We start from the raw sequence: 14,576 nt of genomic DNA on the forward strand, positions 1-14,576 counted from the left end.
TTAAATTCAAATCAGATATTTTCCGCCAAAAACGCCGAATCCGTATCGTCGGTTGCCTATCCCGATTGTGACGTAGCAGGTCATATCAACAAAGTATCTCGTGTTTATTTTGTTGTTTTCGCAGCTTTGTTTTATTATTTAAGTTATGTGTTATTATTGTGATTATCCCTATTTTATTGATTATCATTATCTTGCACAATGGAAAATAGTGACATGTATGTATCACAAAATAAGTGATGTTTTGTGCCGAGATGCAAGAATACCTCAATAAGTCCTCCAAACAAACTCTTTCTAACCGTTCCCCATGATTATGCACGTAAAGTTTTATGGTTCAAACCACAAAGCAACTAGACGTGATGTTCCTAAATCAAAATCAATGGTTGGCCAATGATGAGGCAGACAGAATATGTCTTCGATCGTACTTTGTGTTCTGGACACAAAGAACCCTCGCGTTTCAATTCCACATATCCGATATCACCATATTGTTCTCATGATGCCCAAAATACAAATTTAAGAGTTCAGTTTACTTTTAAAGCAGCTATGTGTATCGGTTAGGTTAAGTTGAATAAGTGAAATTCTATATAACATTTACCTAATTTAAACTAATACAGACGGATTAGTATATTAAGAAGAATAATTAATAATGCATTTATGATTTTTACTTACGCTGCTGCTTTGACACCCTTAAATTCGGCTGAAATAAAGCGTTCGTCGTTTTTTTTAAATTCGGTAACCATAAAAATATGTACACATGGTAAATTGTTTGTTGACGCTTTAAGGAATCCTTCTGGAGCCTTTTTTAGTTTAACACAAACTATAAATTATTTAAATCCACAGACTAACTAATGAAACACAACCACACAACTAAACACTATGCACAGAACGTAAACAATCCGCCATTTATATGACCAGAGACGTCACAACAGATAGGATTGCGTTTTAGAGATTCATGAATAATTTGAATTTTAGCTGAATTTGTTTGTTAAATATTTAACAAAATAGCAATAGATAGATAGTATAAACTTATTTGATCTTTCATATATATTTATATTACCATAGATTAATGTTCAGTTAGTAGGAATTTTTGATACAATGAAAAAACCTTATTGTGCGCCATGGAATTGGTTTTGGCATCGTTGGATAGAGAAGTGAAAGTGCGATTCAGTCATGAGAACATGAGTGAGGAGTTCGAGTTGTTTTGTCGAAATTTGAATATCACCCATTGAGTTGATGGCTTCCTTATACAGGGTGTCCCAACGGGATCGGCCGCGATCGATATCTGGCAAACTGTAAGTAGGAGAAATTTGAAAATTGCACAATGTGCCGAAGTCATTTGGGCAAAGCGATCTGAAATATTTTCAAGATGGCCATACTTCCGGCTATACCGGAAGTAGGTATCAACTTGCTTATTTTAATTGGAACACCCTATATATTATTGCATTGTTAAATTGTATGCCAAATTCTAAATATATCTCATGTATAYTATCCTATACYTAAGTCTAACCGTTTGTGATATATTTGGAATTTCATGTAAAAAATGACAGTTGCAGCGACTCGAATAATTAATAATTTTTTCTATAAGGRAATTTGTCATGCTTAATTTGAGTCGCATTTATGGTTGAAAAGGACTTACTTTAATGRACTTTCGAAAACATTTTGAAAACTGTTAATACAAAGTGTTAAAAACCGTGTTAAAAAAAGTTTYAAAATACAGTTGAGAAAAYCGCCCAAAATCATTTTTTTCAAATGAAACCCSCACTTTTGATAGTTCTGTCATATTCATTATTAAAAAAAGTGTACGTTTGTGTAACGATGTCTATTCCAAAAGTGTTTAGWTTTCAAAATATTGCCAATTTAATGTTTTCATATGGCTATTTTCCAGATACGTTTTTATTACATTTACTACATCTACAATTTACATTATTTGAATATTTGAATGCATAGATACAATGAGATAGACTGATTGCATGCGTTCAAATCACTCATAACTAACATAATCAGAAATTATATAGTCAACTTTATTCCGGAGGCGAAATTCGGCGTAGTTTTTCAACCAATCCCTCAACAAATTGCAGCTCTTCTTTGCTGTACGAAGGGTGGCATGACTGCATAGCTTCCAACAAGAGCTCGCCCCGTTTGACAGCCTCTGGGGGGCAAGCCTCTTCCATAGTCCTCAGGCTCTCTTCGAGAGAGAGATCCTTTAATTCTACACCCAGTTCATCCGCCATTGACTGCAGCGATCTTTTTCTGTTTCTGCTGGAAGTCGAGTATAGACTGTGCTACAAAGTGGAAGCATGCGATAAAGAATTTAAAATTGTTATTCGCGAGTTATTTGACGAATTTTTAAACCTTTTTATCGGACAACTACCAGGTTTGCGTGGTAAGTGACATGAATCACGGAAGCTAGCGACCTCCTAACAAAGCAACCATTCCCACTGATTAAGCAGCCTTTTTTAACCCTACAATAACCAACCTCCTTGTCGGGACCTCGCAAGCATATTATCTGGAGCTGCAAATGATCAAACAGCGAGGGAAACAACTCCTCAAAATTTCCGAAGATCTGGACCTCCAAATCCACGGAGGATTTTGATGCAATATGCATTTAGCATTAGCAGCTTTAGGCTCAATTTCAACTTTATCCCTCTATATGCAAAATATTTGCAAGCATTTGAACCATCAGTTGAGATTCAGGACAATCTTACGTTTTGGTCTGCAGACGTTTCCTCAAAAATTATTTTTTTCTCAAAGTGGTACCGCTAGAAATTTTATTTTAACACAGTTTAACAGACATAACTGGACTTTAGGTTCACGAAAAATGTCAACTTTATCCCTGAAAATGAAAAATATTGACCAGCAAAATATTGATTTGCAGACGTAKYCTCAAAAACTATTTTTGCCCAAAGTTGTACAGRTAGAAACTTGCTTTTCAGTCAGTTTAATAGGCAAAACTTGGATTTAGGCTTAGTAAAAATTTCAACCTTATCCCTCGATATGCCAAATATTTAGAAACATTTGAACCATCAGTTAAGATTGAGGACAATCTTACGGTTTGGTCTGCAGACGTTTCTTCAAAAATTATTTTTTCCCAAAGTTGTACCGCTAGAAATTTTATTTTAACACAGTTTAACAGACAAAACTAGGCTTTAGGTTTACGAAAAATGTCAACTTTATCCCTGAATATGCAAAATATTGACCAGTAAAATATTGATTTGCAGACGTAGCCTCAAAAACTATTTTTGCCCAAAGTTATACATATAGAAACTTGCTTTTCAGTCAGTTTAATAGGCAAAACTTGGATTTAGGATTAGTAAAAATTTCACCCTTATCCCTCGATATGCAAAATATTTACAAACATTTGAACCATCAGTTAAGATTGAGGACAATCTTACGGTTTGGTCTGCAGACGTTTCCTCAAAAAATTTTTTCCCCAAAGTTGTACCGCTAGAAATTTTATTTTAACACAGTTTAATAGATAAAGCTAGGCTTTAGGTTCACGCAAAATTTCAACTTTATCTTTGAATATGTAAAATATTGACCAGTAAAATATTGATTTGCAGACGTATACTCAAAAACGATTTTTGCCCAAAGTTGTACAGGTAGAAACTTGATTTTTAGTTAGTGTAATAGACAAAACTAGGCTTAGGCGCAGTARAAAWTTCAATSTTATCCCTCRATATGCAAAATATTTACAAACATTTSAACCATCAGTTAAGATTGAGGACAATCTTACGGTTTGGTTTGCAGACGTTTCTTCAAAAATTATCTTTTACCAAAGTTGTACYGATAGAAATTTGCWTTTAACCCAGTTTAATAGACCAATCTAGGCTTTAGGTTCAGTAAAACTTCCAACTTTATCCCTCTATATGCAAAATATTGACAAGCATTTGCACCATCAGTTTACATTACGGACAATATTATGTTTTGGTTCGCAGACGTTTCTTCAAAATCTCAAACGCCTGATAAATTCGACAATATTACATATAAACTTTAATAAAATTGGTTTCTCCTCGGTTTAAATGAAGTTTTGTCTGCATAATTTTAACACTTAATCTGATTTAGTTTCTGCCAAGATGGTCATTGAAGCATGATTTTTGCTGCTGTTCTGCGGGCCTTTCTCCAAGGGCCATTTTTCCAGAAACTAGATTAAGTGGAAACTTTTGTTCCTCTTTTTTAGATAAAATCAAACATCACTTCAAGCCAAATGTCCTGGAATTTTCGATCGATTTTCCCAATGTAACAAATACGGGCAATTTTTTGATGGCATAAAATCGATCTCAAGTATTTTACAGTAAAACGTTAGGAAAAACGCGCTTTTTCTGTTTAGAGACAGCGTTGTTTAGAAATATCCATCTAAAAGTGAAGAAACCCCAGTATCCAAGATTTTTCCCAATAAATCTTTGCAAAGCTGTTAAGGAGGCGAGTGTTCCAATAAAATTTACCTTATAATTTTTCAAGGAAAATACCTAAAGATTGTCAGTATTTTAAGTAAAACTAAAAAATATTCGAATTTTTGCGTAGAAAAAATTACGTAATGAAGACTAAAAACTGTTATGACGTGATAATGTTTAAAGTTTAAAAATATTCAAAGCGGTGAGCGATGGGCGGCGAATTTTCCAAATAAGTGTTTGTAAACTTTTGCTCTCTGGTCGTTTTTCAAGATAATCTTAATTACTTTCACCTTAACGGTTTTCGGAAAAAAACGGGAAGAATTTATTTTCGTTTTTTTTCGAATTTTTTGAAAAATTTCAAAAGTCGACGCTAAAAAAAGCTTTTGTGAACTTTTTACAAAGCAATAAATTGATCTTGTAATTTTTCGCGTAAAAGACTTCCAGATCGTCAGTATTTTTAAATGAAATTATACAAAATAAAGCGTCTTTGAGCAGATAGTAAAGCAAAAAAACTGTCAAAACTAAAAAAACTATTTTCTTTAACAAACTCTACAGGCTTCAGAGGTATATAGGGGTGATGAGATTTCCAAATAATCTGTTATAAACTTTCGTTTATTCTGAAAACTAATGGGTTTTTCGGGATTTTAGGCCGTCGTTGGGTAGAATTTCTTGTTGACGTTTCGCAAGCATAAGTGGCTTGCATCTTCAGAAGTTGTTTGCTTGAAGGCTTACACTGTTCTGATGGAAAAACCCATTAGTTTCAAGGAATGGCCTCGAAAGTCTATCTATTTCGTTTATTTTGTTTGCTTTTTGATAGAGAATTATTTGATTTTTGTTCCAAATTCGAAGCTGGAAAAGGATTTCAAAACTTTGTACAAAACGACGAAGAATTCGAGATTTGTTTCATAATTTTTCGTGGGAAATACCTTAAGATTGTCAGCATTTTTAAGTGAAACTTTAGAAAATTGAGCGTTTAGAGAAAAGAGTAACTTGGCTAAAACTAACATTAAAATATTATTTTGCGTAGCACTACGCCAACTCCTCAAAATGTACTGAGTTACCCAGGCCTACTATCAAAGTTTCATCTGGTTTGACAAGTTCTTCTTCAAGCACCCGTTTCATGAAAACTGGCTTAGGGAGATCGATAGATAGTAACTACACTAGATAAATAATATTTTCGTTGTACATCGGCTTATTCAAGAGGAATTTCCTCAAAAACTTGACCATATGGCCAGCTTCAAGTAGTTGCATTAATCAAAGAAAACTTCGCCTGAAGCACCGTAAAAGTTTCACTTTTGCAGCTGCTTGTTGCGCGTTTTCCAGTTCCAAAATCCAGTCGAGCAGCCGCTAGCATTATTTAAATGAATCAGACCAAATACGGCGATCCTGAAGTAATAGATTGCGTAAGCATGTGCCTGCTGTTAGATGGCTACATTTATACCTCAGCTTGCCCAACATGTGTTTGCTTAATTCCAAAGACAACTATCAGGCTGGGAGCCTTTAAAGGTCCTAGTCAGTACTAAGAAACGCAAACATTCGCATTAATTAATTAATATTGAAATTCAATCGTCGGTTTCTGGAACCCATCCGAAACTTTTAAATTGATTTTTTACGAGTGTCCTCAGTTTAACAGTCAACTATCCCAGCACATGTTTCCAATTAGTCTAAGTGAAATGTAAATCGACTGCGAACTTGCTTTTTTCTATCGAGAATTAACTATTTCAGTGCGATTTGCATTGGTTGAAGGTCTCGAATGACCCGTTTGAGATTCCAATCCAAGCAGTTCATACATTGACTGTCTGTGGGGTATAAATCTGGATAATGTGGGGGTTCGAATCCACATGTGGTTGGTTGTCTTTAAAGCCTAGAAAAGCAGTTTTCAAATAAAATCTTCATCCCACCTCTAGTTGGACGACTATCTCCATCTAGATAAGAGGAAACGGTGATGTTAAGAAAGGCCTTGATTTTGTAATGGGTTTAGGAAGCCACGCTAATCGCCAAAGGCTGGGATGGCGCCCATGTGGGTGTTTTTTCATTGGAAAATCCTCGACTAAACGAACATTCAAAGGAACACTCGGAATCGGGCTAGAAATTGAATGGAATGTGTAGAAGCGTGCACTTGCTGGTAGGATTCTTTTCTGCAGGCGGAAGGTTATTTGCACGAAAAACTCCGGATCGTTCACACGATCAATGATAACACATGTAAAACATGGTCAGCCAAATTCGAATGGCGTTATGTAAATTATTCAAGTCCAGACAAATCTGAATGATGTCCGTGGGAGTGTTGCGACAAACGAATTAGATTTAGCATCGTTTTTTGTCCAACACAACATGTCTTGAGAGCAGATGTCGTCAGGTCTTTATCTGGAGTAATCGGCCTGAACACGCCTAGTTTAAATGTCCGGAACGGTGGCAAATTGAAGGAGGAATCGCTATTGGTAATTGACCGAAAGCAAGCCAACGATCAACGGTTGCTAATTTGATTAGAGTGCATTTGATTGAGCGTGGAAATTGGCTCTTTAGTTCCACTGCGTCAAATGAAATTAGTTAAAGAGCACGAAAGCTCGTCTATTGAGCAATTGTTCACTGGAAAATCTATCGGCGATTTGCTCGGTTTTCTTAAGGAAGGAAGGGATTTTTCAGTAACTAAGGCTGTTGGAACAGCAAGTAAAAAATTCTAACTAAATTTTCCAAACATTTACAAGTCCTGTGACATTTGCGGTTCTCCTGGACGACTTCAGTTGAAAATGAAGACGATGCCAATGAGTGAAGAACGCTTTTTGTAAGAGTTTTTTGGCCGTTCGTTTTACCTTAAATTTTCTGCTTAATTATTTCTCTTTTGGAAATGGTTTCATTTTATCGCAATAAAAGTGTGGGTTGTGGGTTTTCTGTTGCGAATTTACCTGAAAATTAGTTGATGGTTTGAAGGATTTTTTTCGGAAAACCCAGTTTCCAGATGAATAAGATGGAATTTATCCCGAAAAACTGGAAATATTTTACGGTAATCGAAATGGATTGATTTCTGATGATGTAATCAATTATTTTCTCTTTTAAATACGGTTTATTTTATGGCATATTTAAGAGGCTGCTTCGGTTTGCTGAAAGGATTTGAGCTGAACATGAATGCGAAGTCAATGGAATAAAATAAAATTTAAATTGACCATTTCATGTTAAATTTGGTAAATAATAATAAATAAAAATGCGCTGCTTTATGTGTGGAAAAATGAACTTTAATGAGAAATTTCTGGGAGTTTAGATGATTTTTCAGTTATTAAGGCGGGGCAATTCGGCGTTGTGAAACACGAATTTTTCAAAGATTTCACAAGAAAAGGCCAAAAATCCCACAATCCGGCTCATAATATTACTCGAAAGAGAAAATGCACTGTATTTTTTCATTTTCTAATCCGAGGCGATTGGCTGTTGGAAAAGCCGAACTTTTCAAAAATTTGACAGAGAAAAGCCAAAAATCCCACAATCCGCCGCATAATGTCACTTGAAAGAGAAAATGCCCCGCTTTAAGTGTGGACAAGCACTTTAATAGAATTTTTCTGGGAGTTTCTCCAGGATTTTTTGAGTTACGAAGGTGAGGCGATTGCCTGTTGGTAAATGCAGATTTTTCAAAAATTTGTTTAAGAAAAACGAAAAAGCCCACAATCCGGTTTTTAATATCACTCGAAAGAGAAAATGCATTGCTTGAAGTGTTGAAAAACGCACTTTATTAGGAAATTTCTGGAAGGTGAGGCGATTGGCCGTTGAAAAATACTAAATTAAAAAAAAATTCACAGTAAAATCCAAAAATCCTAGAATTCGGCTGATAATATCACACGAAAGAGAAAGTGCGTTGCTTTACATGCGAAAAAACGCACTTTAATAGGAAATTTCTGAGAGTTTTCAAAATTTTCTCAGTAGCCGATGCGATTGGCTGTTGGAAAAGACGAATTTTTCAAAAATTTGACAGGAAAAGCCAAAAATCCCACAGTCCGACGCATAATGTCACTTGAAAGAGAAAATGCACCGCTTTTAGTGTGGAAACGCACTTTAACAAGACCTTTCTGGCAGTTTCTTCAGAATTTTTTGAGTTACAAAGGTGAGGCGATTGGTCGTTGAAAAACACGAATTTTGCAAAAATTTGTTAAGGAAAAACGAAAAAGCCCACAATCCGGCTTTTGATATCACTCGAAAAAGAAAATGCGCTGCTTTAAGTGTAGAAAAACGCACTTTAATAGGAAATTTCTGAGAGTTTCCATTATTTTTTCATTTACTAATCCGAGGCGATTGGCCGTTAGAAATTACGAATTTTGCAAAAATTTTAGAAAAAAAAGCCAAAAATCCGACAATGCGACTCATAATATCACTCAAAGGAGAAGATGTGTTTATTGAAGTGTGGAAAAACGAACTTTAATAGGAAATTTTTGAGAGCTTTCAGGATTTTTTCAGTTACTAAAGCGAGGCGATTGGCCGTTGGAAAACACGAATTTTTCAACGATTTGACAAGAAAAGGGCAAAAATCCCACAATGCGACTCATAATATAACTCGAAAGACAAAATGTACCGCTTTTAGTGTGGAAACGCACTTTAATAGAAAATTTCTGAGAGCTTCCAGGATTTTTTCAGTTTGCGAGGCGATTGGCCGTTGGAAAAGACGAATTTTTCAAAACTTTGATAAGAAAAAACAAAAAATTCCACAATCCGGCGCATAATGTCACTAGAAAGAGAAAATGCACTGCTTTTAGTGTGGACACGCACTTTAATAGAATCTTTCTGGGAGTTCTTCCAGGATTTTTTGAGTCACGAAGGTGGGGCGATTGGTTGTTGGTAAATGTTTCAAAAAGTTGTTAAGGAAAAACGAAAAAGCCCACAATCCGGCGTTTAATATCACTCGTAAGAGAAAATGTGTTGTTTTAAGTGTAGAAAAACGCAGTTTAATAGGAAATTTCTGGAAGTTTAGAGATTTTTTTGAGTTCCGAAGGTGAGGCGATTGGCCGTTGGAAAATACGAAATTTAAAAAAATTTGACAATAAAATCCAAAAATCCTAGAATTCGGCTGATAATATCACTCGAAAGAGAAAGTGCGTTGCTTTAAGTGTGGAAAAACGCACTTTAATAGGAAATTTCTGAGAGTTTTCAAAATTTTCTCAGTTACTAAGCCGATGCGATTGCTGTTGGAAAAGACGAATTTTTCAAAAATTTGACAGAGAAAAGCCAAAAATCCCACAATCCGACGCATAATGTCCCTTGAAAGAGAAAATGCACCGCTTTTAGTGTGGAAACGCACTTTAACAGGATCTTTCTGGGAGTTCCGTCAGGATTTTTTAAGTTACGAGGGCGAGGCGATTGTTGGAAAACACGAATTTTTCAAAAATTTTAAATACGAAAAAGCCCACAATCCGGTTTTTAATATCACTCGAAAGAGAAAATGCGCTGCATGGGTAATAGTGGCAAATTCCGTTCTTCTCGGCGGTTAAGGCGGAAAATTAGTACCAAGTCGACAGCTTGATAGTTTTTTAGAAGAAAACTGAGCATTCAAAAAGAAGCTGAGATTCTAAAAATTGACTCAAGCAATGAATGAAATGAATTGCCATTCAAGCTCAATGAATAAGCTATTGAAAAATTGTTAAATTAGTGCATTGTTGCCTATATTCTCCAAACAAATCCAGTAGATTAATGGGACTTTTGGCTTTATTCCCGGTATGAGGCAAGTCAAAACTCATCTGCCGTTTAGTCGATTAAAAATAGAGCCAGTTTCGTGAATTAAAAATAAAAACAGGTAAATAAACAGGAAACACATTCAGCTAATTTATTAGCACGAAACTCGGAACCAAGTGGGCTAGAAAATAGTCATTGGACTTTTGCCAAGAAGCGTTTGATTCACTCGTCGCAGTGTCACACTTGAGTCTAAACCAATCGAGCAGAAAAAAAATTAAAATCACACTCATTGGATGGTTTTAAATGAGTTCGATTAAACGCTCAGACGGTTCTGTGCCACAAGAATCAGGCGCCGTGTTTTATGCCAGTGTAATCTGGGGATAAATCATGCTTAAATGGAAACTGGCCAAATATAGGAAAACGACTCATGTGTTATTGTTTCACTAACCTACATTTTAAGCGATTTATTCCGTACAAGCAGAGATTTCTCAGACAGATTTCTCGACGCTAATGGTGCAGCCATTACGAATATCAAGTCTACTCCTCACTTTCCCAAAGGAAATTTCAGTTTTAAGTTGAGGAAAATCGGGGATTTCCGATTGCAGTCGCAAATTCTTCAATAATTTCATCTCCCAAAGGTCCTCCCTTGGCCGAAGTGAAGACTGCTTATAATTTATCGGAGGAAAAACACATCTTCCAATGACGATCAAGTCTTGAACTTGTGGTCATTTGAAGAAAGCTGAAGAAATTGAAATTTTTGCAAGAACCGCGAACTCTCTTCTCCCATCAATCAATCGGGTTTCGTCAATCGAACTTAACTAGCAAAACTCAACCCTGCTTTCTTCTAGTCTCAGGTTCAGATAGAGATGCAGCTTTATTTTTCTTTAAGCTTTTGAGGAGCAAACATTCATTTCTTTGCGTTTCGTTGAATAAAAGCACGGAATTTTACAAAATCTTAACAGGCCTTTGTGCAACATGTTTTCCACAAACCGCAGGACTTAAAAAATCTTGAGAGTCAAAAAACGGTTAAGCATTATCTTCAATCCTTGAAAAAATTATCCAAACTAATTCCAGATAATCCGTAAACTCGACACAAGTGGTCGATTCAAATGATGGAATATTCCTAGTCAGATCACGTATATTTTCAAAATTCAAGGCCAATTTCCATCTGGATGTTTCCATTCCATAACAGTTTTCTGACAACGAAACGAGCAGTTTTGTCCAACTTACCTAAATCCAGAGAAACGGCATCGGTAAGCAAGACGGAAGCCAGCAGAAGCAAGAGAGCGATGCTGAAGATGCGGCCAGCCATCTTCAGTCACGAGTGGGCCGAAACGGTGTAACTTGTGGTCGGTTTATGATGCTGCCAAGCGGCTTCACGACTGGACACTAACGGCAGGTCTATCGCGTACTTTACTGGGGACGACGGTGTATTAATATGTGGGCTTCGTCGGAATCCGATCTGCTCCTTATTTGTCACACAATCGCCTTTTTTCCTCTCAGATGTTCAAGAATAAAAATGCAGGATAATTACTTCCTATCGGTGGCAAAAAAGCGCATTTGGCCAACTGTGGCAGCGACCAATCGAATATCACGCCTTCCAGCCAATCATGGATCGGGAGTTTGTATTTAACTCAGCTTCAACCAGTCGCGAAACTTTCCACTCATTTGGAGAATCTTCATCAAGCAAAGTTGTCTCAGATACCAAAAATCTTTGATCCTTCGCCTTCGCAAGTAGGAATTTGGTCGGAAACTTCGAGATTTGTGTTGAAGAAACTGTAATGGCGCAGTGCTACGCTAATGTGTTGGTGCGCCAACCCAACGCACCGACGCAGTAACTCACTTCTGCGGCTGGGAAAATGTTGATGACTTTTTACTTGATTTTAGACTTATTTTAAGGGCCATTTATTAATAATATTTTCAAAATTTCCTCAAAATTTCAGAATTTTCCAGTTTTAGCCAAGTTACCCTTTCTCCTAAATGCTCAATTTTCTAAAGTTTCACTTAAAAATGCTGACCGAGACTGACTTGAGTATTTTCCGCGAAAAATTATGAAATTAATTTCTAATCCTTCGTCGCTTTGTAAAAAGTTTTGAAATCCTTTTCCAGCTTCGGGTTTGGAACAAAAATCAAATAATTTTCCATAAAATAAATTATTAGAACAGAATTAGCGGAAGTTTATAATCATTTATCTGGAAAACTATTGGAAACTGGGGTTTCTTCACTTTCAGGTCAATATTTCTAAACAACACACGTTTTCCCTAACGTTTTACTGTAAAATACTGGCAAATTGGATCTTTTATGCGAACGAATTAAGAGATCGATTTTACAAGAAAACTCGTCGACTTTCTTTGGCCTCAGTCGGTTGCTGGAAAAATCTAGATGACTTTTTCCAAGTAGTAAAATCAAAAGAGAGAGACTTTCGAGGCCATTCCTTGAAACTAATGGGTTTTTCGGGTTTTTAGGCCGTCGTTCAGTAGAATTTCTTCTTGACGTTTCGCAAGCATAAGTAGCTTGCATCTTCAGAAGTGCTTTGCTTGGACGCTTACACTGTTCTCATCAAAACGCGTTCAGTTCTGCGGAAGAACTTGATTGATGAATAATGACCTTTTTTAGATGAGAAAATTCCAGCCTCGGGTCTCGTAAAGCTTTACTAAATCACTTATGAACCGATGAGTAATAACTCGTTAACGCAGACACCAGCAGCAACTCAACAGCGCAACTCAGGCCTACGAGGTAGCATAGAAAGGGCAGAAACTCAAAAAAAGTTGTCACTGATCACTTTTTTGCTCAAAGAAGAGTCAACACTGTGTCGAGTTGCGCTTTTGAGTAATTGCCTCTGAGTTGAAATTATAACTCGTTAACCTATGGGGTCCTAGGTGCAAATAAAAAATCCACTTTCTTCAGAAATACATATAGTTCAATACTATTCACTTAATCATCAGAAGACGCATCAGCACTGGCAAGCTCACAGTAAGAATCCTCAGGTAAAAAGTCCGAAACGATGCCTTTGAAAGTTTCCACTGGACAGAAGTCTGCGCACCCTGGAATGGTCAGCAAAACTGGCTCCGCCTCCTTGTAGTTTTGATAGAAGAACTGAAAAGAGAAAATGCTTCAGTTCCACTCCGGCTTTTAATGCCACTTACCTTGAACCCGTAAACTCCATCAATCAAGTGCACCTCAATAATGATGTAGCTACCAAAAGCCGGAAGTGCGTCATCGAAAAGATCCAGAGTGACCAATAGGTTGGCGATGTTCTTCTCATGCGCTGAGTACAGGTAGAGCTTGGTGGGGGAATGTGGGTTAACAATCCGAATTTCGGTGTCTTCAATGACCTTCCTCAGGAAATATCCTGGAAGATTGCCTGGATTAGCAGTGCCATTTTCTCCTCTGGTTCCCTACCTGTAGACAATCGCTTCAGCTTGGTGGTTCCAGCCATCAACCGATAGCTAAGCATGGTAATACGCAGCATCTCCTTTTCGTAGGTGTAGAACCAGTCCTCTAGAGGATAACCATAAGCTGCCTGAATTTTCAAAAAATTAATACAGTTTGCTACAGCTTGGCGAGCTGATGCTCACTTGAGTCAGAAGCTCCACATACAGATCAGAGGCCTTCTTGGCCTTCTGGATCTCCAAGCCTGAGTGCTCAGAAACGTAGTCAAACATCTCCTGATACGGTTCCAGCTGTTCCAAGACCGCATCGGTTTTGATCAGCTTTTTGTAGGCTTTCTTGTAGTTGGAGCAAACTTTCCGGCCATACAACTCCTAAAACACTCCGATGGGAATTGCAATGGTAAAAGGAGTTATTGGAGGTTTTTCTGCCCACACCTTGTCGTTGTCGAAAGTATTATACGGGATGGGCTGCCAGAGCAGATCCTCATTCCAAACCAGCTCCCCAGTGGGAGGAAATAGGCTGGCCAAGACCAAGAGCATGCTCATTTTCGTTCTATTGGCTACAGTGCTCCTGGCATCGATCAAGTTGATGTTATACTCACTTCCCAAGAAGGAGCCATAACGTTCTCTTAAGGCTGCTCCTATTTTGAACTCTGTCTTGCGACCTTCCTAAAAACCCGCGTTAACTCACAGAGCCCACAACCATTCAGGTATTTCTACCTTGGTGAGCTGGTAATACCCATATGGGGCGTAGAAGCTTTCATTCCCATAGGGATTGGTAGGGTAGATGTTGTCCTCAATCGTCCGGTTCCCATGCCGGAATAACTGCAAGTAGAAGAATAAGGGTCGACGTCATTTTATGCCCTGGGGTTTCCTCACCGTGTGAACCAAAACTAGGGTGTTTTCCGTTCGAGGTGGCAACGAGAGGCATGAAGCTGAAGCTGAGGCGAGAAACGCCACGAAAATGGACAGCAAATGGATTGGTGCCATTGTGGATCGTTGTGATGTGCTGGATACTGGAATGAACTTGTGGCGGGTTTATTGCCTATATAAAGCTTGGGCAATATATAAAAATCTGTTTTCTCGATTATTTCGGCTTTACTCAAGGTTTAAATGGGATTATTAATCAAGCGCTTAAGTTTTTATTAAT

General features: G+C 37.3%; 2 protein-coding genes and 1 long non-coding RNA gene across 4 annotated transcripts in view; 1 reads left to right on the forward strand and 2 right to left on the reverse strand.

Moving 5' to 3' along the window:
- The window catches only part of LOC109534068 (cartilage oligomeric matrix protein), a 31,792-nt gene extending 20,328 nt beyond the window's left edge, over nt 1–11,464 (reverse strand). Inside the window, exon 1 of one of the 2 annotated variants that reach the window (XM_048661959.1) lies at nt 11,265–11,464. In XM_048661959.1, coding sequence (XP_048517916.1) covers nt 11,265–11,346 — 82 coding nt within the window. In that variant the 5' untranslated portion in view covers nt 11,347–11,464. The remainder of the gene's footprint in view (nt 1–11,264) is intronic. The other variant, XM_048661958.1, reaches the window with a different exon arrangement.
- LOC125502759 lies at nt 1,867–3,220 on the forward strand. Its single transcript, XR_007280515.1, has 2 exons — nt 1,867–2,380; nt 2,448–3,220. It is a non-coding gene; the product is annotated as an uncharacterized LOC125502759 (long non-coding RNA).
- Nucleotides 11,465–12,932: 1,468 nt separating the features above from the next.
- On the reverse strand, nt 12,933–14,474 carry LOC109534079 (prostatic acid phosphatase). Its single transcript, XM_019899635.2, has 7 exons — nt 14,306–14,474; nt 14,147–14,251; nt 13,862–14,095; nt 13,613–13,798; nt 13,437–13,557; nt 13,181–13,386; nt 12,933–13,130 (listed from the first exon to the last, which is right to left on the reverse strand). The coding sequence occupies exons 1-7, from the start codon at nt 14,414–14,416 to the stop codon at nt 12,969–12,971; spliced, it is 1,125 nt and encodes a 374-aa protein (XP_019755194.2). The 5' UTR covers nt 14,417–14,474; the 3' UTR covers nt 12,933–12,968.
- Between the last annotated feature and the right edge of the window lie 102 nt (nt 14,475–14,576).

Source organism: Dendroctonus ponderosae, unplaced genomic scaffold (assembly GCF_020466585.1).
Source record: "Dendroctonus ponderosae isolate FM_Combo_2020 unplaced genomic scaffold, Dpon_F_20191213v2 Dpon_F_20191213_10, whole genome shotgun sequence".
Lineage (NCBI taxonomy): Eukaryota > Metazoa > Arthropoda > Insecta > Coleoptera > Curculionidae > Dendroctonus > Dendroctonus ponderosae.

Coding starts and splice junctions, on each gene's coding strand:
- LOC109534079 (XM_019899635.2), bottom strand. CDS start 14,416: ATGGCACCAATCCATTTGCTGTCCATTTTCGTGGCGTTTCTCGCCTCA. Junction 13,558..13,612: donor ATGTGGAGCTTCTGACTCAA/GTGAGCATCAGC, acceptor TTGAAAATTCAG/GCAGCTTATGGTTATCCTCT. Junction 13,131..13,180: donor ATGGAGTTTACGGGTTCAAG/GTAAGTGGCATT, acceptor TTCTCTTTTCAG/TTCTTCTATCAAAACTACAA.